Genomic DNA, 23,952 nt, shown 5'->3' with positions numbered 1-23,952 from the left:
ACCCCACCAAAAAATGCCGTAAATGTGTTAAGTAGCTGAAGAAATTTTTGGGACAGTTTGTATGCGCTAACTTCATATTGGGGTCTCTAAGCACCAGATTCTTTGCTAATCCTATGCACAAAGAGCATCAACCTGTTCAGTGGACCCCTGCCATTCATATTTAGGATTTTGTTTTTGGTACCTAAAGCTATGTGGCAGATACACACAAAGTTTCAAGGTGATTTTTCAGAATTTTCATATATTTTTATAGAAATCGCTAAGTTCAGAAAAGCTTTGATGTTTGGTACTTTGTAGTAGAAAGACATGGATACCCATTTTAGATTCAGCAGAATATGTACTTTTCAAAAAAAGTATGTTTTCCTGAGGTAAACCTACTGTTCCAGGAGTTTTTGGCCTTGAAATGCAACGTATGCTGTATTTTGGGTAGAGCTTTGAAAATTCTGTAATTTACTGCTGGGAGTTTTTTCATCTATAGAAGTCAGAAATCTCCATAAAACTACACATCTGGTATTGGCACATTTGAAACACTTGAGGCTTTTTAAATCAGTTGAATTATTGTGCATAAAATAAAATATTTTCTGGTATAAATCCCTCTATCATGAAAAATAGCAATTTTTTTTTATTTTTTTTATTTAGAGCTCTAAAGCTTGTTCCAGATGTGGAAATGCACAAAAACTCAGGCAGATTTAGAAAGCTTCGATTCTCCTGAAAAAAAACAAACCAACAATGTATAGTTTTCCTAGTTAAAACTAAAAAAATCTCTCCAGGAAAGCCCTAAAGTGAGCGAGCACAAAATGTATGTAAGTATTTAAATGTTCAAAAAACTTCTGGCACCATGTGCAATTGAAATGGGAACTTCTGCTGGCATTTAAAAGGTTAACGTTGAACAACCCCAGGACGATTGCACCAAAGTAAAACAAATTAAAAGACTAGCAGGGGTAAACGTAAACATTATAATATATTCATAGTAAATAGATATGTGACAGTTGTGTGATGGGTTCATTATATTTATTGTACATGATCTGCAAGTCATTTGTTTGTGGTCTTATTTATAATTAATGCACATTATTACTAATAGTTGTTTTAACGGTAACCATTAATAGGGGGTTCCAAGTAATAAAACACATTATGTTTCTTTTCATTCCCTCCAGAAATGACATGACCCATGCGGCTGCTAAATATTTTACTCTCAACCTCCATTGTTGTTTTTTTTTTGCCATTTCCACTGCTGTTTTTATGACTTTAACCCCATATAAAGCGATCGTTTTTTTTTTTCCATTTGCAGATCAGATGGGAAATCGCAGACAAATCCTGAAAGCACCAAGGGAATTGATCCGACAAGTGCTTACGGCAGAGGATCTAGAAATTTATAGAAAATACTTGGAAAGGTTTAATGGTAGGTCCTGCTGGCATTTTGCAATGTATGATTGGTGTCCGTTGGGTGCTGAAATCACGGGTGCAATTAAAGGCAAAACACACTCACACTCCTTGCGAATAGTTCCCCCGACTGGAACCGACCCCCAACCCCAGCGCTGCGAGGCATCGTATGTACTATTTAACAAAACACTCAACAACAGCCCACAAGGTCAAGCACAAAATGTTTATTTTGTATCATTAATATACAATATTGAGGATTTAGTGCCACTGACACTGTCAGCATACAGGGAGAAGAGGGGTCTGTACAACAGGCAGGACAGATTTAAAGGTAGGATTCAGTGCAAGCAGACTGAGAAAGTGTGGCCTGTTCTTCCCACGTTTCCCTTATGAAATATACAATCTAAAAACAAAAATAAACAATGAAGAGAACAGAAATCTCTCGCTTAGATCGCCCGTTTCCCACGTTTTTATAGTTGCATATAAAATTCAATTCAGACAGAATCGACAGATTACAGTCAGGGTTACCGACAGAATACAGTTAATGGCAAAAGAACCCCAGAATCTAGACAGAACTATACAATTCACAGCAAGTCCCCAGCCCCCCCAGCAGGGAACAGATCATTGTAGGGGGGAGATAGTGCGCATGCTCTGAGACTGGGTTGGCCCATTATATAATGTAGAGATTGGGGTTTCTTTACTTTGGTGCAGTTCCTTTACTCTTCTGCTGCTCTATGGGGTCATATAGAAGGCCCTATTTGCACCCCTAATCCAGTTGATCTTACAGCAACTATACTGTGCATATCCTTAAAGACCTTTGGGTAAGAGAAAGGGGAGTTAATTGTTTGAATAAGGCAATGGCTGGTGCCATAAGGTGGGATTGAGAGTAAAGAAACACTCTGCCCTGGAACATGGCACCATTCAGCTAGTGCAGTTCCTAAGCAGAACAGACACGGGGAGTCTGTGACATAGTGAAGTGCATCAGTGGGACCTGCAAGATAATACAGAATGGTTTATTGGTGCAGTTGTACCTTCTCTGGTGGTCACATGAGCATCATCATTAACACAGCTAGGGGATTAAAGAAGACATATAATAAATAGTGCAATTCATGTGTTCAAAAAATAAAAGGCAAGTGTGAGAGTGATCAGAACAAAGGCAAAGCAGAAGTTTCAGATAAGCTGCTCTTACACCAAAAACAGAAACACTTTTAGAAGGGTTTCCAACTATGTGTGACTGACCGTGTCGGATCAGTTCTGGGTTCTGTTATGGCATGATCATGTCACCTAGTGTAGATCAGAAATCAGCCACTGATTTAATAGTGTGCGCACTACAATCTGGTGCACTTTAAAGACAAAAAAAAAGGAGCTAGTGGTGGTACCAGGAAGAAAGAGTGCAGGTGAAGGAAGGGGTTAAACAAACTAAATACATTTATATTTATAAAGGACTATGTAATCTTTAGTCCCAGAACTGTAAAAAGCAAAAGGAACTTAACCTGTGTAGCAATGTAAAAGTTTAAACGTCCAATTGCCCCTTTTACTTACCCTTCATGGAACAAGCCCTGTGTAAATGAATCAGGTGCCTCTCAGTACTTATTCCCTGCACTGCTCTTTTTCCCCATGTCAAACAGGAACCAGCCCATGGTAAGTGAATCTAAAGACCCCAATACTTACCCAGAGTAGGAGGTACAGAGAATCAGAGCTACGTGCCTGGGTAAATACAGGGGAAGGTTGGATTCACTTACCCAGGGGGCGCCTTACTGTGAGAAAGAGAGCAGCCCACAAATCAGAAGTACAGAAACTTAGAGCTCTGTATTGAGGTAAGTACTGGAGGAGACTTACCTGAAGGGGTGGTTCCAAACAGGGCTAAAGTAAATGGTGCACAGTTCAGTTAGAAGTGATCTTGTAGCACTGAAACATTCTATGCAATATGATGTTTGAATTGCTATCCTGACTTCTGAATATATTCAGTTTTACAGAACCTAAACTCCAGAGACCCCCAACCTCATGGAGCCAACAGATGGAAATCTGTGATTGAAACGCTTTTTGTCGTCTCACCCCAAAGCCGCAGAAGAGGTTCCTAGAGGTAAGTGGGAGACGTGAGATAATAAAATACAATGTACAAAGCAGAAAGCTCCAGGGATGATTTTAGGGTGGCACACTCCCAGAAGGTGGCCAATTGGATGCTAATATTTCTGATGAATATATCTAATTCTACATTGCATAACATAACGATTGGTATTCGTGATCACAGTCATATGGCAGTTCCTGCACTGAACTGGGCCCCTGGCTCTTTAACTATTAATGGTGTGGGTTTATTAGAAAGGAGAGTACTTGTTCAGTGCAGGAGAGACAAATACAGCAAAGCCTCTGTATATTCCGTTGTTTCAGCGGCGACAGTGGGGTGGCAGGACTATCACTTGTGCAACACAGACAGATGAGATGTAACAGCCCTCACATCTCTGGTGGATAAATGTAGAACGACTGTAGCCAAAAAGTCGGTCACCTTCAGGAAGACGTTATATGGAATTCAAGAACTAGTGATATTAGACTGCAAATCCTATGATCCTGGGGAGGCAGGTACCTTTTCACCCTAAAATGTTCCATTTGATGAGGGGAGACCCTTTCCTTCACAGGGCCTGGGAATACGGAGAGTAGCAGCTCCTTTCAGTTATCCGTATCATTGTAATTCTGCATAAATCTTCATTTTAAAAAAAAAAGTGAATATCTCATAATGCACAAATCCAGCTGCCGATTCACCAAATCTTTATTAAAGCGGCTGCAGTTAAAAGGTATGGGCGCTGCTTAGTTCAAACTAAATTTGAATTAAAACCAGAAACCAGCAGGAAATTGCTAAGAAGGAAGCCCCAAACTGGACAGGAGCGATCCGTAATCTCTAAAACAATCGCTCAGTCTTTTGGTGAACAATGGTTCCAAGGTGTGAGTTTTCTGTGGCTCAGAAACCCACCCCCAAATAACCATATTTCATCCCACTGCTAATTTTTGGGGGGGGGATCGTTTGCAATCATACAGGGGCAGTAAATCCGAATAAATACTGGTGACTGCTAAACGTGCAGCAGGTATTCCAGCGTAAGCCTGCGCTGCTTGTTGCTAAAAAAAAAAACAACAATCTAAATTAAAAAAAGAAAAATAGGATTTAAAAATAAAAACCTTCTTTTCAAGCTTTTTACAGGTCCTTCCAGAGGGACTGGAAAGTAACATCTCAAGGCACTAAACCACCCTGAATTGGAAAGAGCAGAAAGGGTAGTTTACATAAAGGATTGTGGGAAATCTAAGTACAGAAAGCGTTTGCAGCAATAGGGAGGGAGGGGCTGTTGCTGTGATCATGTGACTAGCTGGCGGACTTTCACAGTGGTGTGGGCGGTGCTTATGTGAGCGTTTGGCTTGGACTGGATACCAGCAGGACACGGTTTCCAAATAACCATTATAGGGCGTAAAATCGCTGCATTATAAATCGCACTGCACGGCAGGCCTTGCAAACACCGATGGAGGGGGGGGGGGGAACTACAGAAAATAATAATAAATAACATGAGGCTGGTTGGCTCAAACACTGTTAAAACTGAAACTAAAAGGAAACAAGGCAATGAGCTACGTAATCCGCATGTTGGATCCAGCAGGGTGCAGACCTGAGTGCTGCAGTGCCACAGGGAATATTTGGTTGCCTATCGGGGCTAATTGGGCATTGATCTGATTTCCTGCAGTCCCATGCTCAGCGGCTCCTGCCCAGGACATGCCATACAACGGTGCTGCATATGGACAAAAGGGCATCACAAAGGTACCAGGCTGCACGGCTCCAGGGACAGAGGAGGACAGGAGTGGAGCCAGTGGTACAGACGGAGGGGCAGCCATAGGAATGCTGTATCTCTTTCTGGATTCTGGCATGGCACGATTCATCTAGAGTAACCAAAAGGAGTAATAGGTTATATTTAAAGTACAGTGAACCATCCAGCACCAGCAACGTGCCACTCTATTCTGTTAAATCTCCTCCATCCAAATGTCTCTCTCCAATCCTCTCCCCAACACTATCTCTACCACATAGCCTTCTCCTCAATGGGCTCTATCCTTCTCCCACCTCTCAAATACTCCCCACCTTCATTCTACCCCCTTCTCCTTTATCTCCCCCCCCCCAAATGCTACCTCTCGTTCATTCTCTCCTGCTAGGGTTACCACCTTTTTTGGAAAAAAATATCCTTCCTGTATATTTAGATGTTTTCCCTATTAATAACATTGGGGTCAAGCATAATTTTTTTACAGGTCAGGCCAGTAAAATACCGGCCAGGTGGCAACCCTATCTCCTGCACACTCCCCCACATTCTCCTCAGTGTTATCTCTTCCTCATTGCCATTACAGTGCAGTATACGGTCAGTAATTTACGTACGTCGCACAGGTCGTTGGGCACAGACTTCAGCTCCAGATCTTGTCTCTGCTGGTACTGCTTCAGTTGGTTTAATGATGGTTTAAATTGTGCCACACCAACAGTTTTGCAGGCCCACTCATCCACCAGCTTGTGGAGATCATCCGTGAACGTTCCCTTCTTGTTGTTATTGCTGTTGTTGGCCTGCGGTTGGATTGGTTGTGCGTTGAGTGGTGGCATTGCTGAGGCCTCGGGGGCAGTTGCAAGGCTACTAGTTGAAGATCCTACACAATAACAGAAAAACATCTTTAGATCTAACAGACACCATGTACTGACATCAGTCGCCTGCTTTTCCTTTGTTCCTTTTCAACTGTATTCTCATTCCAGCGACATCTTCTAAAAAAGATTCCTGTAACGGTTGTGCTTAATCTGCTCAGACTCCCCGCACCTCTCTATTTAGCCAAAAACAGAATTGCACAGACACAGCCTTATACAGATCACATCCAAATATCAGATAAACCACCACAAGTCACGGCAGCTCATTGTTAATAGATTGAGGGCTAAAGAACCTTGGAATCACAGGAATGAGAATACAAGGACCTTCAAACTAAATACCAAAGCCACAATACACATTGTCCTTATGGGAAAAAGCAAGATGTTTCTGTGCACGTTTATCATGCAAAAGTCTCCCTGTGTAACATGGATATTGGTTGCTTCGTTGACCAGGTCGTTTTAAAACTGTCATCTGCTGATGCACCAAGTCTTCTTCTGTTCAATTCCATAAACTGAAAGGAAACCATGAACCACGGAGTTACTACAGAGAAAGCCGACCCTTCAGCTGGAAGGGGGCCCATGAGTTTAGAGGTCCCAGTAAGACCATAAATGAATGAGTAATTTCAATATAACCAGCAGAATAGGCCAATTTACCAAACCTTTTTACCAAAGCTTTTCATAGTGTAGTACACATACTCTCTGGAAAGCAAAAGGAACTTCAAATCCCAGAATCCAGTACTTCACAATGGAACAAGGTGAAGGTGGGGAAATGATCCCTGCGAGCGCAGTCAAACTATCATGGTTTCTTTTCATTTTGAGGAATCAGTTTTAAAAAAAGCATCTATTATACAAAACCCCAAATGAATGAACTCATGTCAAAAATGGGGGTATATTTGTCCTTTAAGCTGGGTGTTCAAGAGCAGATATTGTTTGCGGACATGGCCACCCCATACCAAGCTAGCAGCATATTGGCCTATGTATAGTGCCAAAAATAACAACAAAATCAGGGAAAGATTTGCTCATTGAATCCTTTCATCCAAAAAGCAGATCCTCCCACGAATGGCCACCTTAGAGTAAGTTACAGCAGAGTATGGAGACTTTTACAGGTAGCCGGAAGCCTTTCACATAATAGCAGCCACTAGTTTAGCCAATGGTTCCTTTAAACTCCAGATAAATAAATTCAAAAACTATTATTAACACATGACAAAGCCAAACCCCAAACACACAGAAACCACATAACATGCAAATACCCAAAGAGCGTTTACAGGTGTGCATGTGTTAATTACTACACAGGTACCTGCCAAATACCCAATATCAGCAGCTAATGAACATTTCAGTGCAGAGTGTCATGCTATGCAGAGAAGAAGTACGGTTAAACAAGCAGAAAGACCAAAGCAAGACAGGATAGTTACTACTACTGTGATCTTTGCCTAGGCACAGGCGTTTCAGGGTGGACCCTGCAAGGCAAAATAACACAAGATAAAGACAATTAGGCGAGAAGATATACAGGCACCAATCAGAGAAGTCACTGAGCGGGCAAAGGAGAGCGGGCAAGGGAGAGCGGGCAAGAGAGAGCGGGCAAGGGAGAGCGCCTACAAACAGACATCCAGGAAAAATGCAAAAAGGACAAAAATAAAACTGAAATAAAAACAAAGAAGCCAGAATTGTTGCAGCCACTTTGTGAGTATGTGTGCAGGGGGCCAAGAGCCAGATCTGACCTCTCATTTCATCAAGGACCAGTGAACATGGGCTCAGTTCCTGCTGAGATCTTACAGGAATGCTCTTTATATCTGGACTGGGCGCTAACATAGTAAGTGAAGTTGAAAAAAGACACACGTCCATCAAGTTGAACCTTAAGTCTATATATAACCTGCCTAACTGCCAGTTGATCCAGAGGAAGAGGAAAAACCCATCTGAAGTCTCTTCAATTTGCCTCCGAGGGGAAAAATTCCTTCCTGACTCCAAGATGCAATGGGACCAGTCCCTGGATCAACTTGTACTATGAGCTATCTCCCATATCCCTGTATTCCCTCACTTGCTAAACACATCCAACCCCTTCTTATACCTTAATTGTATCAGATCGCTTTAAGAAGAGTTATTTATTTTTTTTTTTTTTTTAAGAGTCTACTTTTCGCTTTCTTTTTAACGGATGGAGGAGCAGAAATGTAGGTTATATGAAGAGTCTGGCGCAGGGAAAACTCCCGAAACACTAATGAGAGTCACTGATGGAAAGAGGAACCTTTGAAGCATCGAGAGATGACACTTTTGACATCAGAATTTCACTGGTTTCTACTGTTAAAAGGCAAGTTTCCAGCTGATGCGACCAAGTTAACCATAAAAAGAATTATTTTTGGATATAGAAACTCAAGCACTAACCTAGAGATGGTTTGAATTCCATCCAAAGTGCTGGAGTGTGAGGTGAAGCCTATTCCCACACTTATATGGGGTACAGCTTGAATAAAAAACAATATTAGGGAGACTACGGCTTCCTATACCCCAGCATGAGAGTAAGGATGCCAGAGCAATGCCCTTACTTCTACAAATGCAATGAACAGGGGTGTAGCAGCCAAATGTGCACCAAGGAGCCAAAATAAACAAATGGCTTCAATTCAATAAATGAATCAATGATTTTTTACTGGACACTTAGGGGGTTATTTATTAACGTTCGAATGCCAAAAACTTGAAAAATTAAAGTTTTTTTACTATAAAATCAGAATTTGTAGTGAAAAAAAAAAACACTCAAATTTTTCATGATTTATTATACCCTGAAAAAGTCAGAATCCGAAAATCTCGTATCTCAGACCTGCCGAGGTTATATACAAGTCAATGGGAGAAGTCCCGAAGATATCCTGAACTGCGGTGGGTTTCGTGCAAAAAAAAAAAAACGAAGATTTCGTGGTTTTTGGGCGCTACATTTTAGACGAAAAGTTCAGTTGGAGAACTAAGATGGAGGTGCTAAGTTTCTCTGGTCACAAGAGCTTCTGAACTTGTACAGTGGCCTTCTATATAAGGTACATTATTATAGTTAGTTGCCCTTTACTGCCCAGCAAGTCCTTGGCTGTATATAAAGATTGCTTGCTAGAACTTTCACACAAGCTTTAGGTACCAACAAGTCGGAAGTTATGCCAAAAAGCATTCTGATGGCCAAAAATAATGTTAAAACAGCAAAAGAAAAGGTCTGTCTGGTATCCAACCTGTGCCTGCAACTTGTCAAGAAAGTCTTTAGAGCCTGTGTATTATGAGCCTGGTCCCAGCTATACAGGACTGTGCAGAATGAGGGTTTGGTCCTTACAGGGGTGGTTCACCTTTATGTATGTTATAGAATATTCTAAGCAACTTTTCAATTGGTCTTCATGCGGGTCACTGAGCCCGTCTAAAAAAACAAATGCTCTGTAAGGCTACAAAATGTATTTTTATTAGGGATTCACCGAATCCACTATTTGGGATTCGGCCAAATACCGAATCGAATCCTAATTTGCATATGTAAATTAGGGCAGAAAAGGAAAAAATGTGATGAAAAGTCACGCGATTTTCCCTACCCACCCCTAATTTACATATGCAAATTAGGATTTGGATTTGGTTCGGCCAGGCACAAGGATTCGGCCGAATCCGAATCCTGCTGAAAAAGGCCTAATCCTGGCCGAATCCTGGATTCGGAGCATCCCTAATTTTTATTGCTACTTTTTATTATTAATCTTTCTATTGAGGCCTCTCATATTCATATTCCAGTCTCTTATTCAATTCAATGCATGGTTGCTATGCATGAAATTACAAACTGGAGAGCTGTTGAATAAAAAGCTAAATAAGTCAAAAAACACAAAAAATAGAAAATGAAAACCAATTGCAAATTGTCTCAGAATATCCCTCTCTACATCATACTAACAGTTAATTTAAAGGTAAACAACCTCTCTAAAGCAGAAGATCCTGGGACCTCCAGACTGGCACTTTGTACAACTCAAGCACATATGAATATGGATAAATTGGAGGGGCCGGGGTTTGGCGCAGGTTGGGTACCGGCAGTAGCAGCAGGAAAGCAAAATAAAATTGAAATTAGTTCTGAGAGGGGAGAGAGATGAGGTGGAATAAATACAAAAGAACAAATACAAACAGATGGACAGAGACACGGGTCCACTGAGGAATCGGGTACGAGGTTTGCTACTAGATTTATAGGTGACTCTCTCAGACGTTTGATGGTAAACCGTCCAGCCTGCAAATGAATAGGGAGGAGAGAAGAAGGGGGAGAAGAGAGAGACTTGTGAAGAAGAGATAGCGGAGATCGGATGTGCTACAGCTGCAAAGTCTAACCTGCAGGCCCCCCTTAAACTGCAGCTCCCTGATCTCAGGGGAAATCTGGGAGTTGTAGTTGAGCAAGAGACCAACATGTCTGTCCTACATCAATAAATCAGCTACATGTCAGCAAATCATCTGAACAAATAAAGCCTGGAACTTGGAAAGTATGGAACTACCATGGAATTGATTAAAGTCTTATAGAGTCTATAGAAAGCGAAAGGTTTCTACCGGAGCCTTCAATTCACATCCAATAATACAGAGACTCCCTTTAGCACAACTGACAAGATGTGTGAAAGGGGAACTGAACCCTCACCCTGCTATTAGTGTATATAAATCCAGGGCCCTGCAGAAATGCAACAATGGGGTTGGTTGGGTTATGTCCTTGGGATGTTGCACTGGCAGTGGCCAGGAGTCTGTGCCCTGGAAACCAGTGATATCTAACGTGACCAAGCCAAAGATGGCACCCGCCAACTCAGCTGCACTTAGAGAGGAGTCATGGGTGGGGTGGCAGTGATGAGGGTGGGGAGGGGATATGAGGCAATGTCTATGGAGGGGGGGTTTGTTTAACTCCTCTTGTTAAATGCCAGCATGGGTGCAATTCCACAGTGATTTATAACAGAGGGTGAGGTTTAGTTCTCCTTTGTTCTCATTCTCAATAAGAGAAGCCAGTTGGCAGAACTACCTTTAACTCTTTATAGAACTTTGTTTATTTTCATGATAGTCCCCACTTTCATGCAGAAGGATTGACATTGCTTCCAAATCTGCCCAGGTTGGAACCTACTAGGAGTGTCTGCTGCCCCTTGTGGTAACTAAAGGTATAGCAGGCTTGGCAGACTGCACCCACACAGACTTACGAATGATATGGAGAGGGTGAATGATTATTTACACCGTATCTGGAGACCGTATCAAAGCAAAGCGTCGTGCACTAGGAAGGCATTACAACGCCTGGCGCAGCATTCGCATACTCTACGGGGCAAAATGGCAGCACGGGTGCAATTCCATTCCCATCACCTTGGCTTGAACTGCTCTGCACATCGACGCCGTCCCGGATGACCCCACAACAGATATTATCAGACGACATGGTGACTTGGACAGAGCAAGGCTGCTGCGTCTGTACGGCATGGCTTGGCGAGGTTCCTGCAGCGCAGTCTGCGTGAGGCTTTGCAGGATCCTTAACAGGGGAGCCATTGCATTCTGGGGAAATGCGACCTGCAACAGAGACTTTCACATGAACAGAGTCTTGTCACTGATATCTCTTCCCCATGAATATAAACTCTTATATCCAACATATTTATCTGTTCTCAACAGACTCCAAACCCTCGGCCATCAACCTATGTTGGTCCCACAATACCAAGATATCAGGAATATAATCTCAAGGCAATATTCAGCCTTTTGCTTTGAGTTAATCCAAAGGAGAGGCTCTGATGCTTTCCGACTCTGGGAGGGCAATTGGGCCACCCCCCAGATCAGCATCAATGCACGGTTTGATAGAAACTCAACGGATAGTAAATAAAGTGGCATGAAACCTACTTGGACTGTTTGTTGAATTCTTTAATTGCTGCACCAGCGGATTGAGCAGTTTGCCAGTTTTCAGCTTATGTTTGCTGATCCTCCTCCGGCGGCCGCTAGGGGGTGCCGCATGCAGGAACCCCACATTGGGAGGCAGAGGCTTCCCCAGCCTGAGGTATAAGGACTCAATCTCCTTCTTCTGCTGCACTTGCAGTTCAGTTATTTCTTTCATGTGCCTGGAGGGGCGACAGAGAAATGAGAACCTGTTCATACTGTTCAGTAAGTACAGAATGGGGCAGCCCAAATACATGCAACTGCACTGCTCAATGGGGGCAGATTTTCTTTGCATCGGTAAATACAAGTGACAAAATCACATGGGCATTGGTATAATGAAGGACCAGTAACAGCAAAATTCTACACACGCTCTTTGAGGGCCCTGTTTTTTATTGCACATGATTTCTGCTTTCTTAATCTGTCAAAGAGTGGCGCCCCCTGTTGCCCAGAGGTTTTGCTACATAAACTACCCCAAAATGGACACATCGGAATTATAACCCTTCCTTCTTACTTTTCCCGGAGGCTCTGGAGTTCCTTCTTCATGTCGGCATCTTCAAACTCGGAGTCATTGTCACTGCTCATGTAGGAGGACTGCGAATGGAAAGAAGTCACGTTTATTGAAGGGATTTTCATGACTTGGCCATTAGGAGAGTCAGGGCTTTGGGTACTGGCCTTTCCAGAGCGATGCAAGAAAGCAGCAGCCTTCTTCATGAAATCGTTGGTGCCCCCTTTGCTTGGGGTGGATGGCTGAGCATCTTTGAATTTGGAGTGAGGGGCATCGTCTCCAGAATCGCTAGAAACATGGCCACAGAACAGAGAGTTGATGGGGGATGAGGTGTGAGCTCTAGGGACAGAGGGCTTGGCTGGTTGTGGTGGAGCTTGGTCCAGGTAGACATCAGGTGGGGCTGAAAATCTCATGTAATTTGGAGAGGTCATTGTGACGTCATCTTCTGTACTTATAACTGAGAACCTGCCAATGGTTTTGGAGGACTTGTCAGGAGTCTCTCTCTTGTTGGGAGAAGAATCAGAAGCAGTTTCTTTCAGAATCTTCTGGGTGCCAGAATCCCTCCTCTGGGAATGGTTTGGTGGTGAAGCCTGAATCTGAAACAAAACTGTTGGAATAAGTGCATGCAGGTTAAATTGTCCATAGTGTGCATTTGTGATAGGGTGTAAGGGCTGAAGGGAATGTGATAGGGACCTTAGATTGTAAGCTCACTGGAGCAGGGATTGATGCGAATGTCATAGTGACCTTAGATTGTAAGCTCCACTGGGGCAGGGACTGATGGGAATGTCATAGTGACCTTAGATTGTAAGCTCACTGGGGCAGGAAATCACAGTTATTTTATGTTGTTGGAAGCCTTAGTGCAACGTAATGCTGGGGAATCGCTGGGAGACACAGTGCTATTATGTTCTGGGGGGGGGTAGGTCACCATGTCACACGCAGAAGTAGTTTAATAAGTATTTTTTAAATAACAAAGTAGTAAAATAAATATTCATTTGTACTAAAAAAAACAAATATGGCAACTTTCCTCATCTGAATAACAAATGTTACAGTGGCTTCTCGCAAACAGGGTGGGGCAGGAATTTTGGAAGCACATACGGACCCCTCTGCTACACCAAATACGAGGTCATCCCAATGGGCTGGGATTAGCCGCTGATATGCACAGAGAATAATTGTACGAAAACCCACATTTGCTTTGCCCTGTATACACCAACACATCCATAAGCAGAAACATTCTCTCCCTGCCAGACACCAATTTACCTCTCCGGTGGGAAGAGATTTTAGGTGGGATTTCCTTTGCATGGTTACCTCCACTAATTGGCCCTTAAAGAGCATAGCGAAACTCGCTGTCTCAACCAACCCTCCCTCCCAGTGATTTCCTTCGAGACCCATCCAGGGAGAATGAGATTACTGCGCCAATTTGTCAGGTGAACGCTTTAGCGCTGCTCGTATGGATAATTGTCTTGATTCATACAAATTCAGGAACAGACATAATCACCAAACAATAGAACTGGGTGCTCCCGTTTGTTACGGACGCCATCATTTGCAGCTGAAAACAATGTTCCGCAGCAAACGAATAAGGGACGTGTGTTAGTGATATGTGAGGCAAGAAAGACTCGATGCGCACCCGACCTGAACACGCCTTCCCCCTCTATTTATAGACCCGCTCCGACCCGCCATTGATGTCACAAAAGGGGCTGACGTTCGCCTATAAAACAGGAAGAAGGAAGTGTAAGGTCTGGGTGGGGAGAGTAGGCAGAAGAGCTCAACCCAAACCCGCAAATGGTGTGCAGAGGTTGGCCTGAACCCACCAGACCCTCGGGTATCAGGGCCCACATATAACTAACATGTGTGTGCATACATGGGGCGTTTTTTAAAGAAATTATAAATTATTAGTTCTCCTTTAGGGAAATTTCATAAATGAATGTAATATATGGTAAAATGTGCATGGCATTTGTACCCACACATGGAAGTGGTTGCAGGTACTTACCTTGTGGTTTGGCAAATCATATGCACTTGTCTCAGTGACAATCTCACCGAGTTCCGTTGCTTTCTCTTGGGATGCAGAGATGGACTGGGAGAGGTTTCTGGATTCAGCAACTGCCTCTCCATTGCCTGGCTGCCCATAAAGTCCCTCTGCTCCACTTTCTGTTCCAGAACAGTTGTCTGGCGTTCCGGCAGGAACATTGGCAGGGGCATATTCCTGGTACAACAGAGTGCGAAGCTTTTCATCTAAGCATTTAATAGTGTCATCCGCAAACTCTACCCTTGGGGGGCCTTCCCCGTCTGACTCAGTAATACTAGGCTGTTGGCAAGATGAGCTACCAACTGGCATAACCAGGGACTGAGTGGCAGCTGGCACTGGTATCAGTGGTGTAGAAATATCAGAATCAGGGTGTGGCTGGCATTCCTGAGAAGCCAAGGAACTGGGCATGGGGGCCTCTGGTTTTATGGAGTTTACAACAGGGGAACCAATACTGGATCCATACAATGAATTCTGCTCTAGGAGTAGATCTAGAGTTTGTTTTTGATGAGTGGCTCCTCTGTCTTGGTTGGAGAAGGAAAGGACTGCTTGTGCCGGTTCGGTTGGATTTACGGTGCTAGATGCTGGGTCAAAAGATGGAGAACTGGGTTTCTGTTCGGACTCCATCCTCTCACAGACCTCCGCTCTGGCAGCCTCATGAATAAGAGAGGCTGCAGTAGAGTCCATTAGAGGCTGTGTAACTGCAGGAGGGCTGAAATGTCTCTGTTCTTCTTGGAGGAAAGAGAGAGACTCAGGAAGGGCAGAAACTGATAGTTCTGTCTGGGTTTGAAGATCCGAGGAGGATATTGTAGATGAAGATTGTGTCCTTGAGGCAGGAATGGCACTGGCGTTGTCACACAATACGTTCTGCGTCACAGAAAGATCCGACTTATCCGCATTTATGGCAAATACTGAATCCTCACAGACTGTCGGATCTGTATGAGAGGAACAATGTCTTCGTCAAACATCACATAAAGAACATATACATGGGGCATTTCAGTCTGTCTGAACTAAATACACAGAGTTGGGTTAGAAGTGATACGACAATCACATGGCTGACCAACTGCCCACAACAATCACAGAAGCAAAAGAAGGTAGCGATGTGGGTAGGGTTGCCACCCGGCCGGTATTTTACCGGCCTAGCCGGTAAAAAGGAGCCCTCGGCCTGCCCCCAATCCCCTGGTACTTACCTTTTCTTTGGCCTCGTCTAGCGTCCGTGGTGTCTGTGGTGTGGCCCCGCCCCTTTTGACATCACGGCCCACCCCTTTGTGTCCCCGCCCCCCAGCAGCCGGTGGCAACCCTAGATGTGGGGAACATAAGCAGCATCTGAAATATATTTGGCACCAGAGAGCCACATATGGAACGGCACAGTGTAAATCCAATGGGCATTTCCACATATCCACGTGGTACCAATAAACCAGGGATAACCCAATACATGTTAATAATAACAACACTACTCCTTAAAGGAGAATTCCCTTGGAGTATAACATTACCTTTAATATCCGTTGGCTTCTGGATATTTAAGGGAGTTAGGACCATTTCTGGCAGTGAGGAACCGACAGTTTCCGCCACTGGACATATAATAAACCATCTCTTCCCAGTATGTAAAACTGAATCGGGAAACAAAAATATGCATTACACAACAAATAAATAAAAAAAAGTCTTTTTTTTTACAAACTCTCCAAAAAATTCCTACCATTTTGTTGATAAACCGGAGTGTTCATTTGACTCTGGGCATTTTCCTTTAAAAACAAAAAGAACTGGGTAATTAGGGTCATGGGTCTGACTCTGTTCGAGGTCAGATGTAAAACAGATCAGTGGCTTTGAAAAGAAAACTGAATTTCTTGGTTCTGCTGTGGTTTATCCAAGTTCCACTCAAAGTAGACCTCAGATTTATACATAATTACTGACCCCCAATCTACTGGAAGTAAGGATATTATATAGAGCTTAAGGCACTGCAATAGCAAGAGAGCCTAATAGATTGAAATAGGGGGGCTAAAGCAAACCAAAACTTGACAAAGCCCCCACACTATACACTAGATAACCCACCTTTAAAATGTATCATCTCAAATGTATTAAAGGACATTTTGCACCCCAGATCCCCAAGTCCCCCCCTTTAACCACAGAGTCTACTTATTCTGCCCCCGTGACTCTCTTTATTCCCTCAGTTGAGAATTTGAAGGCCCCTTCTTCATACACATGAGGGAACCACGTAGAACCAGGGCAATACGGTGGGCGCCACAGGCACCGACTTCCTAAACACGAGACAATGATTGGTCGTTGCAACGTCCCTTTCCCAAAGCCACATCCCATAAATAGAAATGCCTACTCTACCTCCCTTGTCTCTCTCCCATGAGAATCCACTTTGTGAGGACTCGCCGCTTGGTCCGAGCTTCTCTCCCCCTCTGTATCTTCACTCAACATGTCTTCTGCCTTGTCTATAACATCCTTCATTTGCTCAATAAAGATCTCCTTCTCCATCTGCAGAATAAATCCATTCTCCACCTGCAATAAGGAACCAGCCGTCACCACAAGGGGGCACATTCTAACAGGGTGACACATTTTTCCCCTTAACCAGTGGAACAGGAAGTTCCCATCTTACCCGGTGGAACAGGAAGTTCCCATCTTACCCGGTGGAACAGGAAGTTCCCATCTTACCCGGTGGAACAGGAAGTTCCCATCTTACCCGGTGGAACAGGAAGTTCCCATCTTACCCGGTGGAACAGGAAGTTCCCATCTTACCCGGTGGAACAGGAAGTTCCCATCTTACCCGGTGGAACAGGAAGTTCCCATCTTACCCGGTGGAACAGGAAGTTCCCATCTTACCCAGTGGAACAGGAAGTTCCCATCTTACCCAGTGGAACAGGAAGTTCCCATCTTACCCAGTGGAACAAGAAATTCATATCCCCAAGCAGGAAAAAAATGACTTCAGAATTAGAGTTTACCTTAAGCAAAACCCCTCTCAGTCTCTTATATTGTCATTATACACTTTATCTCACCAATCACCAGATAATAGGTTATTTATTATTTACTGCTAAACTTGGTCCCTCTGTATAATTTCTGCCCATTTGCTCTGCACCCCAGAATCAATGGCCTATAACCACAATAAAAAATTCTCTTTGCACCCACCATGTATGTGGCAATCTCATCTGGTGCATCGCCATCCAAGTCAAATTTGAATGTTACCATTTTATGGTTGTGTGTCTCCAGCTGGCATTCCACCATCTTGTCACCCGTATTACTGACCTGCAACACAAAATACCAACTTACAGTAGCAAAACAACCCAGATAGACAGCACATGGCACAGCCAAGGGGAGGAGCACAAGGAAGGAACATGGCACAGAAAAGGGGAGGAGCCCACATTGACAGCACATGGTACATCCAAGGGGAGGAGCCCATAGACTGAGCAACAGGACAATAGTGGAGACAACCTAAAGAAAACTCTAGAGGGGCAACACAGCCAAAGACAGACATGGTACTTGCATTAAGAATAGTCAATTTGGGTTTATTGGCCTTCTCTTGGCGGGAGCGAGTCCGGGAAGACCTCCTGTGATGCTTTTTGGTTGGTTTTCCATGAACACCTTCTCCGCCATCACTCATCTCCCTACCAGACGCAGCGTCTGAACCTGCATAGCTATTAAAGGAAAAGTGCACCATTATCACCTAAATCTTTCCGTACCTTTAATGTGAAATGAACAATATATATTATTAGATTAACAAGGAGGTCTCTACATTAGTGTGATGCCATTATGTCTCTGTTCCACACTAGCCTGTGTGGAAATTCAGTGGCCTAAAACTATTACTGCATGAAAACCAAAATCAGACTGGGTCTCATGTGACGGTCTCAGTTTCCTTTAAACTGAGAGTGTATTTCCTGGTACTCGTGGGACTGTCTCTACTTCCTTTGCACTGGGGAGTGTATTTCCTGGTACTCATGTGACTGTCTCTACTTCCTTTGCATGGGGGAGTGTATTTCCTGGTACTCGTGTAACTGTCTCTACTTCCTTTGCATGGGGAGTGTATTTCCTGGTACTCGTGTGACTGTCTCTACTTCCTTTGCACGGGGGAGTGTATTTACTGATACTCATGTGACTTTCTCTACTTCCTTTGCATGGGGAGTGTATTTCCTGGTACTCGTATGACTGTCTCTACTTCCTTTGCACGGGGGAGTGTATTTACTGATACTCATGTGACTTTCTCTACTTCCTTTGCATGGGGAGTGTATTTCCTGGTACTCGTATGACTGTCTCTACTTCCTTTGCATGGGGGAGTGTATTTCCTGGTACTCATGTGACTGTCTCTACTTCCTTTGCACTGGGGAGTGTATTTCCTGGTATTTATGTGACTGTCTCTACTTCCTTTGCACTGGGGAGTGTATTTCCTGGTATTTATGTGACTGTCTCTACTTCCTTTGCACTGGGGAGTGTATTTCCTGGTATTTATGTGACTGTCTCTACTTCCTTTGCACTGGGGAGTGTATTTCCTGGTATTTATGTGACTGTCTCTACTTCCTTTGCACTGGGGAGTGTATTTCCTGGTATTTATGTGACTGTCTCTACTTCCTTTGCACTGGGGAGTGTATTTCCTGGTATTTATGTGACTGTCTACTTGTAACTGTCAATATTTATATTGTAAGTTGCTCTAGGGCAGGGACTATAGATATACACTGGGCATCAGAATTAAACATAACTGGATGAAAAACTCCTTATCTGGGGGGCACATTTACTTTTTGTGACATATAAACGCAGCACTTAACCTTATTAAAAAATGAAATAGGATGAGAAAAATGGGTTAAACTATAATAAATACAAATCACTTACTTATCAGAGCTTTGTGTCAGACTCACTGGATTCTCCAGCACATGCGGCTCCTTCAAAAAGAAATCATTAAAGAAAGGTCTGATTTACATTCTGTTCAGAAGAATCAAACGGATGAGCTCCACTGGCAGTTGTACAACCAAAGGGCCACATGATGTGCCAAACAGATACAATAATCCTTTAGAGCAGCGGCCCCAACTGTTTTTGCCCCAGGGACCAGTGTAAAGCCCTAAATTTTTGCACGGATGGGGGGAGGGGCGGCAACTGCTTGCACCTCGTCAATTTCGGACTCGGCGGCCCAGTTCAGGTATGTCTGTGGCCCAGTAGTGGGCTGTGGCTAGGGTTGCCACCTGGCCGGTATTTTACCTGCCTGGCCGGTAAAAATGATGGTTGATCCTAATGTTATTAATAGGGAATAAAGATAAATATATAGGAAGGCCAGTGATCCCAATGTTATTAATAGGGAATAAAGATAAATATATAGGAAGGCCAGTGATCCCAATGTTATTAATAGGGAATAAAGATAAATATATAGGAAGGTCAGTGATCCCAATGTTATTAATAGGGAATAAAGATAAATATATAGGAAGGTCAGTGATCCCAATGTTATTAATAGGGAATAAAGATAAATATATAGGAAGGTCAGTGATCCCAATGTTATTAATAGGGAATAAAGATAAATATATAGGAAGGCCAGTGATCCCAATGTTATTAATAGGGAATAAAGATAAATATATAGGAAGGCCAGTGATCCCAATGTTATTAATAGGGAATAAAGATAAATATATAGGAAGGTCAGTGATCCCAATGTTATTAATAGGGAATAAAGATAAATATATAGGAAGGTCAGTGATCCCAATGTTATTAATAGGGAATAAAGATAAATATATAGGAAGGTCAGTGATCCCAATGTTATTAATAGGGAATAAAGATAAATATATAGGAAGGTCAGTGATCCCAATGTTATTAATAGGGAATAAAGATAAATATATAGGAAGGCCGGTATTTTTTCCCCAGAAATGGTGGCAACCCTAGCTGCTGCAGCGGCGGCTGTTGGGGACCCCTACTTTAGAAAGCAGGGCCCTAGGATTCTATTTTTTGTTCTGTAATCCGTTACATTTAATCTATTGCAAATATTAAACTAACAAGGGTTACAGGCCAACCATGGAATTGAATGAAGCTATTATCCCACTGTTACTATAGACACCATCTCTCCCTACTATACCTGCTATCCCACAGTCACACTCCCTTCCCAGAGACTATTATCCACTGTTACTATAGACACCATCTCTCCCTACTATACCTGCTATCCCACAGTCACACTCCCTTCCCTTATCCACTGTTACTATAGGTAGTATAGGTTTACAGTTATGCCATTAAATAGAAATCCACAATGTTTGTGTAGTTCTCATGCATCAAGGTCATGGTATATCTGTAGAAATAAGTCAAATCAAGGGAAAAAATTCAAATTAAAAACAAAGCAAGTCCAGTTGTTTTGCCTTATTTCTAAAGATAGAAATGCATAATGCATTTGATTACAATATATATGTCTCAATATACATATGAGTGGATGTGGTGTAGTTGGGAATGAAGAGGAATATATAGGAAGGTACCTCTACACTTATCTCCCCAGGCCGGAGGGTTTGGTAGAGAGTTTGGCTCTCATAGACTGGCGGCTGTGGGGTTTCGGGGTGATGACCCTCAGTCTGAATAGATTTGCTCTGGTGATTCAGTGGAGCGGCTACATCTGTGTGTTTGTAGGTTGCAGGGTTGATGTGTTCCAGAGGGGGCTGCAGAGGGGCAATTTCAGCTGGAAACTGCACTGGTGGAGACATCACTGCAGAAGGTCCCACTGGCATAAACCCCATGGCAGTTCCCACATCCAGAGGATGTTGGGGGAAACCAACAGCCTGTTTGACACATGAAGGGATTTCAATATTCTAAATACACAAAGTTGTAACAGACACGACTCACACACAAAATAGCAGAGAGAAGAGGCAAAGGCCGAGTTGTTACTGAAGCACCACATGAACGGACGCCAGAGAGTCAGAGATACAAATTGCCGGGGGGGGGGGGGGAGGATACGAGATGAAAAGAGAGAGGGGGGTATAATAATGGGAGCACCCCTATAAATGGTACATTTCTTGAAACACACAGGTTATCAAGGAATGACAAAATATGAATGTGTAGATCATATTACATTTATTCATAGCAATATGGAGTTTGGGGAAGAAATGGCAGGGGATGAAAGGAAAGGAAGGGGTTAAACCTGAACCTCATCATTCAGGGTTCACAAGTACAGTCAGTCTAAATAGAAACTACCTAAATAGTGCTGATTTTCCCTTTAAACAGAGGGCTCCCTGTAATTGCTGTTTTTCTGAATGATAGAAGTTATGTATAAGCGGGAGCTGCCATAATGTTTTCCTTGGACAGTACAGAATGAGAGTATAGCTTATTGTGTGCAGGTAACAAGATACTAGACTGGCAGCACAGCTATTCCCTCTCCGTGTGCACTATGGCTGCTGAGATTCATGATGTCTAAATTATTATACGGAGGAACATGATCATGAGTTTATTTATAAAGTGCCATAAACAGAGCCCTGTATAATAAAGACACAGACCCAGCTCAATGCAAAACTGTGGAGCCCCCTGGCCAAACAACAAACATAGTTAATTGTGTAAGTAAAAAGTAGCAGTTAATGCGCAGTTATAGTTTTTTCCCATAAAATTGGTGCAAAACTTTTGGTCCTGTGAGAAACACTGACCCTAATTACTCCATTAGGTCTTAATAGCTACTGGGAGGTGTAATCTGCTCAATAAAATGTCTGACCTCAAACTTTGGGCTGTCACTGGGCAACCAATGGGCTCTTCTGATTGGATGAGTGAGGACAGTGAAGCCAATTGAAAACAACCCCAACCTTGTCAGTCTCCCCTCATAATTTAACTCTTCCCTCCCTCTAACCAGTTTAGTTGCACTTAAGGTGGCCATACACGGATAGATCCGCTCGTTTGGCGATGTCGCCAAATGAGCGGATCTCCCTCCGATATGCCCACCTTGAGGTGGGCAATATCGGGCTGATCCGATCGTGGGCCCTAGGGCCCAACGATCGGATCCTAGCGTTCACCAAACGGGCAGTCGGATCGCGGGACCGCATCAACGAACAGATGCGGCCGCGATCCGACGGGATTTTTAATCCCATCCGATCGAGATCTGCCCGACTTTCGGCCAGATCTCGATCGGGGAAGCCCGTCGGGGGGCCCCCATACACGGCCCAATAAGCTGCCGACACGGTCTGTCGGCAGCTTTTATCGGCCCGTGTATGGCCACCTTTAGTCTCTGCACTCTCTCCAGCTCATTTATATCCCTCTTAAAGGAGAAGGAAAGGTTAAAACTAAATAAGCCTTATCAGAAAGGTCCATCTAAATATACCAGTAAACCCCCAAAGTAGTGCTGCTCTGAGTCCCCTGTTAAAAGAAACACTGCATTTCTTTCCTTCTATTGTGTACTCATGGGCTTCTGTATCAGACTTCCTGTTTTCAGCTTAAACCTCATTGCCCTGGGCAAGAGCATGCTCAGTTTGCTCCTCTCCCTTCTCTACTGTAATCTGAGCCCAGAGCAGGGAGAGACTCAGGCAGGAAGTGATGTCACACCATGTTAATACTGCAGCTCCTATTCTAAACAAACAGAGTTTCTAGAGCTTTTTACTCAGGTATAGTAAAGCATTCTACAGAATAAATATAGCATTCTAGCTTGCACTATTGCAGCTTATCTATTGGCAATAAAATGCCTCCGTAGCTTTCCTTCTCCTTTAAGGACTGGAGACCAAAACTGCCCCCCATACTCCAGATGAGGCCTCACCAGGGACCTATAAAGAGACACAATTATGTTTCATCCCTTGAGTTAATGCCCTTTTTTATACAAGACCTTTATTTGCTTTAGTAGCCACAGAATGACACTGCCCAGAATTAGACAACTTGTTATCTACAAAGACCCCAAGATCCTTCTCATTTAAGGAAACTCCCAACACATTGCCATTTAGTGTAGAACTTGCATTTATATGATTTTTGCCAAAGTGCATAACCTGCATTTATCAACATTGAACCTCATTTTCCAGTTTGCTGCCCAGTTTTCCAGTTTAGACAAATCACTGTGCAAAGTGGCAGCATCCTGCATGGAACCTATAGTTCTGCACAATTTAGTCTCATCTGCACAAATAGAAACAGTACTTTCAATGGCCACCTCCAGGTCATTAATAAACAAGTTGAAAAGCAAGGGACCTAGTACAGAGCCCTGCGGTACTCCACTAACAACACTGGTCCAATTAGAAAATGTTCCATTTACCACCACTCTTTGTAGTCTATCTTTTAGCCAGTTCTCTATCCAGGTACAAATACTATGTTCCAGGCCAACATTCCTTCATTTAACCAGTAACCTTTTGTGTGACACTGTATCAAATGCTTTAGCAAAGTCTAAGTAAATCACATCCACTGCCATCCCAGAGTCGAGGTCCCTGCTCACCTACCCATAGAAGACAATTCAATAAGTCTGGCAAGATGTTACACATAAAACCATGCTGGCACATGTAACATTGTGATTTGCACAATGTATTGTGATATCTTATTCCTTTATTACCCCTTTCAAAAGCTTTCCCACCACTGATGTCAGACTAACCGGCCTATAGTTTTGAGGCCGAGAACGGGATTCCTTTTTGCAAAATGACACCTCATTAGCAATTA

The 23,952-nt window shown here is 43.2% G+C and overlaps 1 protein-coding gene across 10 annotated transcripts in view; it reads right to left on the bottom strand.

Moving 5' to 3' along the window:
* Positions 1-1,586: 1,586 nt before the first annotated feature.
* LOC108704008 (serine/threonine-protein kinase WNK2) overlaps positions 1,587-23,952 on the bottom strand; it is a 62,959-nt gene continuing 40,593 nt past the window's right edge. For 4 of the 10 annotated variants that reach the window (XM_041590999.1, XM_041591001.1, XM_041591002.1 and 1 more), the window contains 14 exons: positions 19,219-19,268; positions 17,882-18,032; positions 17,527-17,643; positions 16,732-16,902; positions 16,094-16,139; positions 15,891-16,007; positions 14,365-15,332; positions 12,384-12,973; positions 11,840-12,054; positions 11,321-11,518; positions 10,128-10,226; positions 7,432-7,476; positions 5,771-6,030; positions 1,587-5,286 (listed from right to left, as the gene is read on the bottom strand). In XM_041590999.1, the coding sequence (XP_041446933.1) occupies positions 4,981-5,286; positions 5,771-6,030; positions 7,432-7,476; positions 10,128-10,226; positions 11,321-11,518; positions 11,840-12,054; positions 12,384-12,973; positions 14,365-15,332; positions 15,891-16,007; positions 16,094-16,139; positions 16,732-16,902; positions 17,527-17,643; positions 17,882-18,032; positions 19,219-19,268 (3,333 nt within the window). In that variant the 3' untranslated portion in view covers positions 1,587-4,980. Of the gene's footprint in view, positions 5,287-5,770; positions 6,031-7,431; positions 7,477-10,127; positions 10,227-11,320; positions 11,519-11,839; positions 12,055-12,383; positions 12,974-14,364; positions 15,333-15,890; positions 16,008-16,093; positions 16,140-16,731; positions 16,903-17,526; positions 17,644-17,881; positions 18,033-19,218; positions 19,269-20,828; positions 21,126-23,952 lie in introns of those variants that run through there. The other 6 variants (XM_041590994.1, XM_041590998.1, XM_041590995.1 and 3 more) reach the window with 5 other exon arrangements.

The sequence above is a fragment of the Xenopus laevis genome, chromosome 4L, assembly GCF_017654675.1.
Source record: "Xenopus laevis strain J_2021 chromosome 4L, Xenopus_laevis_v10.1, whole genome shotgun sequence".
Taxonomy (NCBI): domain Eukaryota; kingdom Metazoa; phylum Chordata; class Amphibia; order Anura; family Pipidae; genus Xenopus; species Xenopus laevis.
Note: the sequence above shows the minus strand (reverse complement) of the source record. Positions and strands in the feature narration are given on the sequence as shown.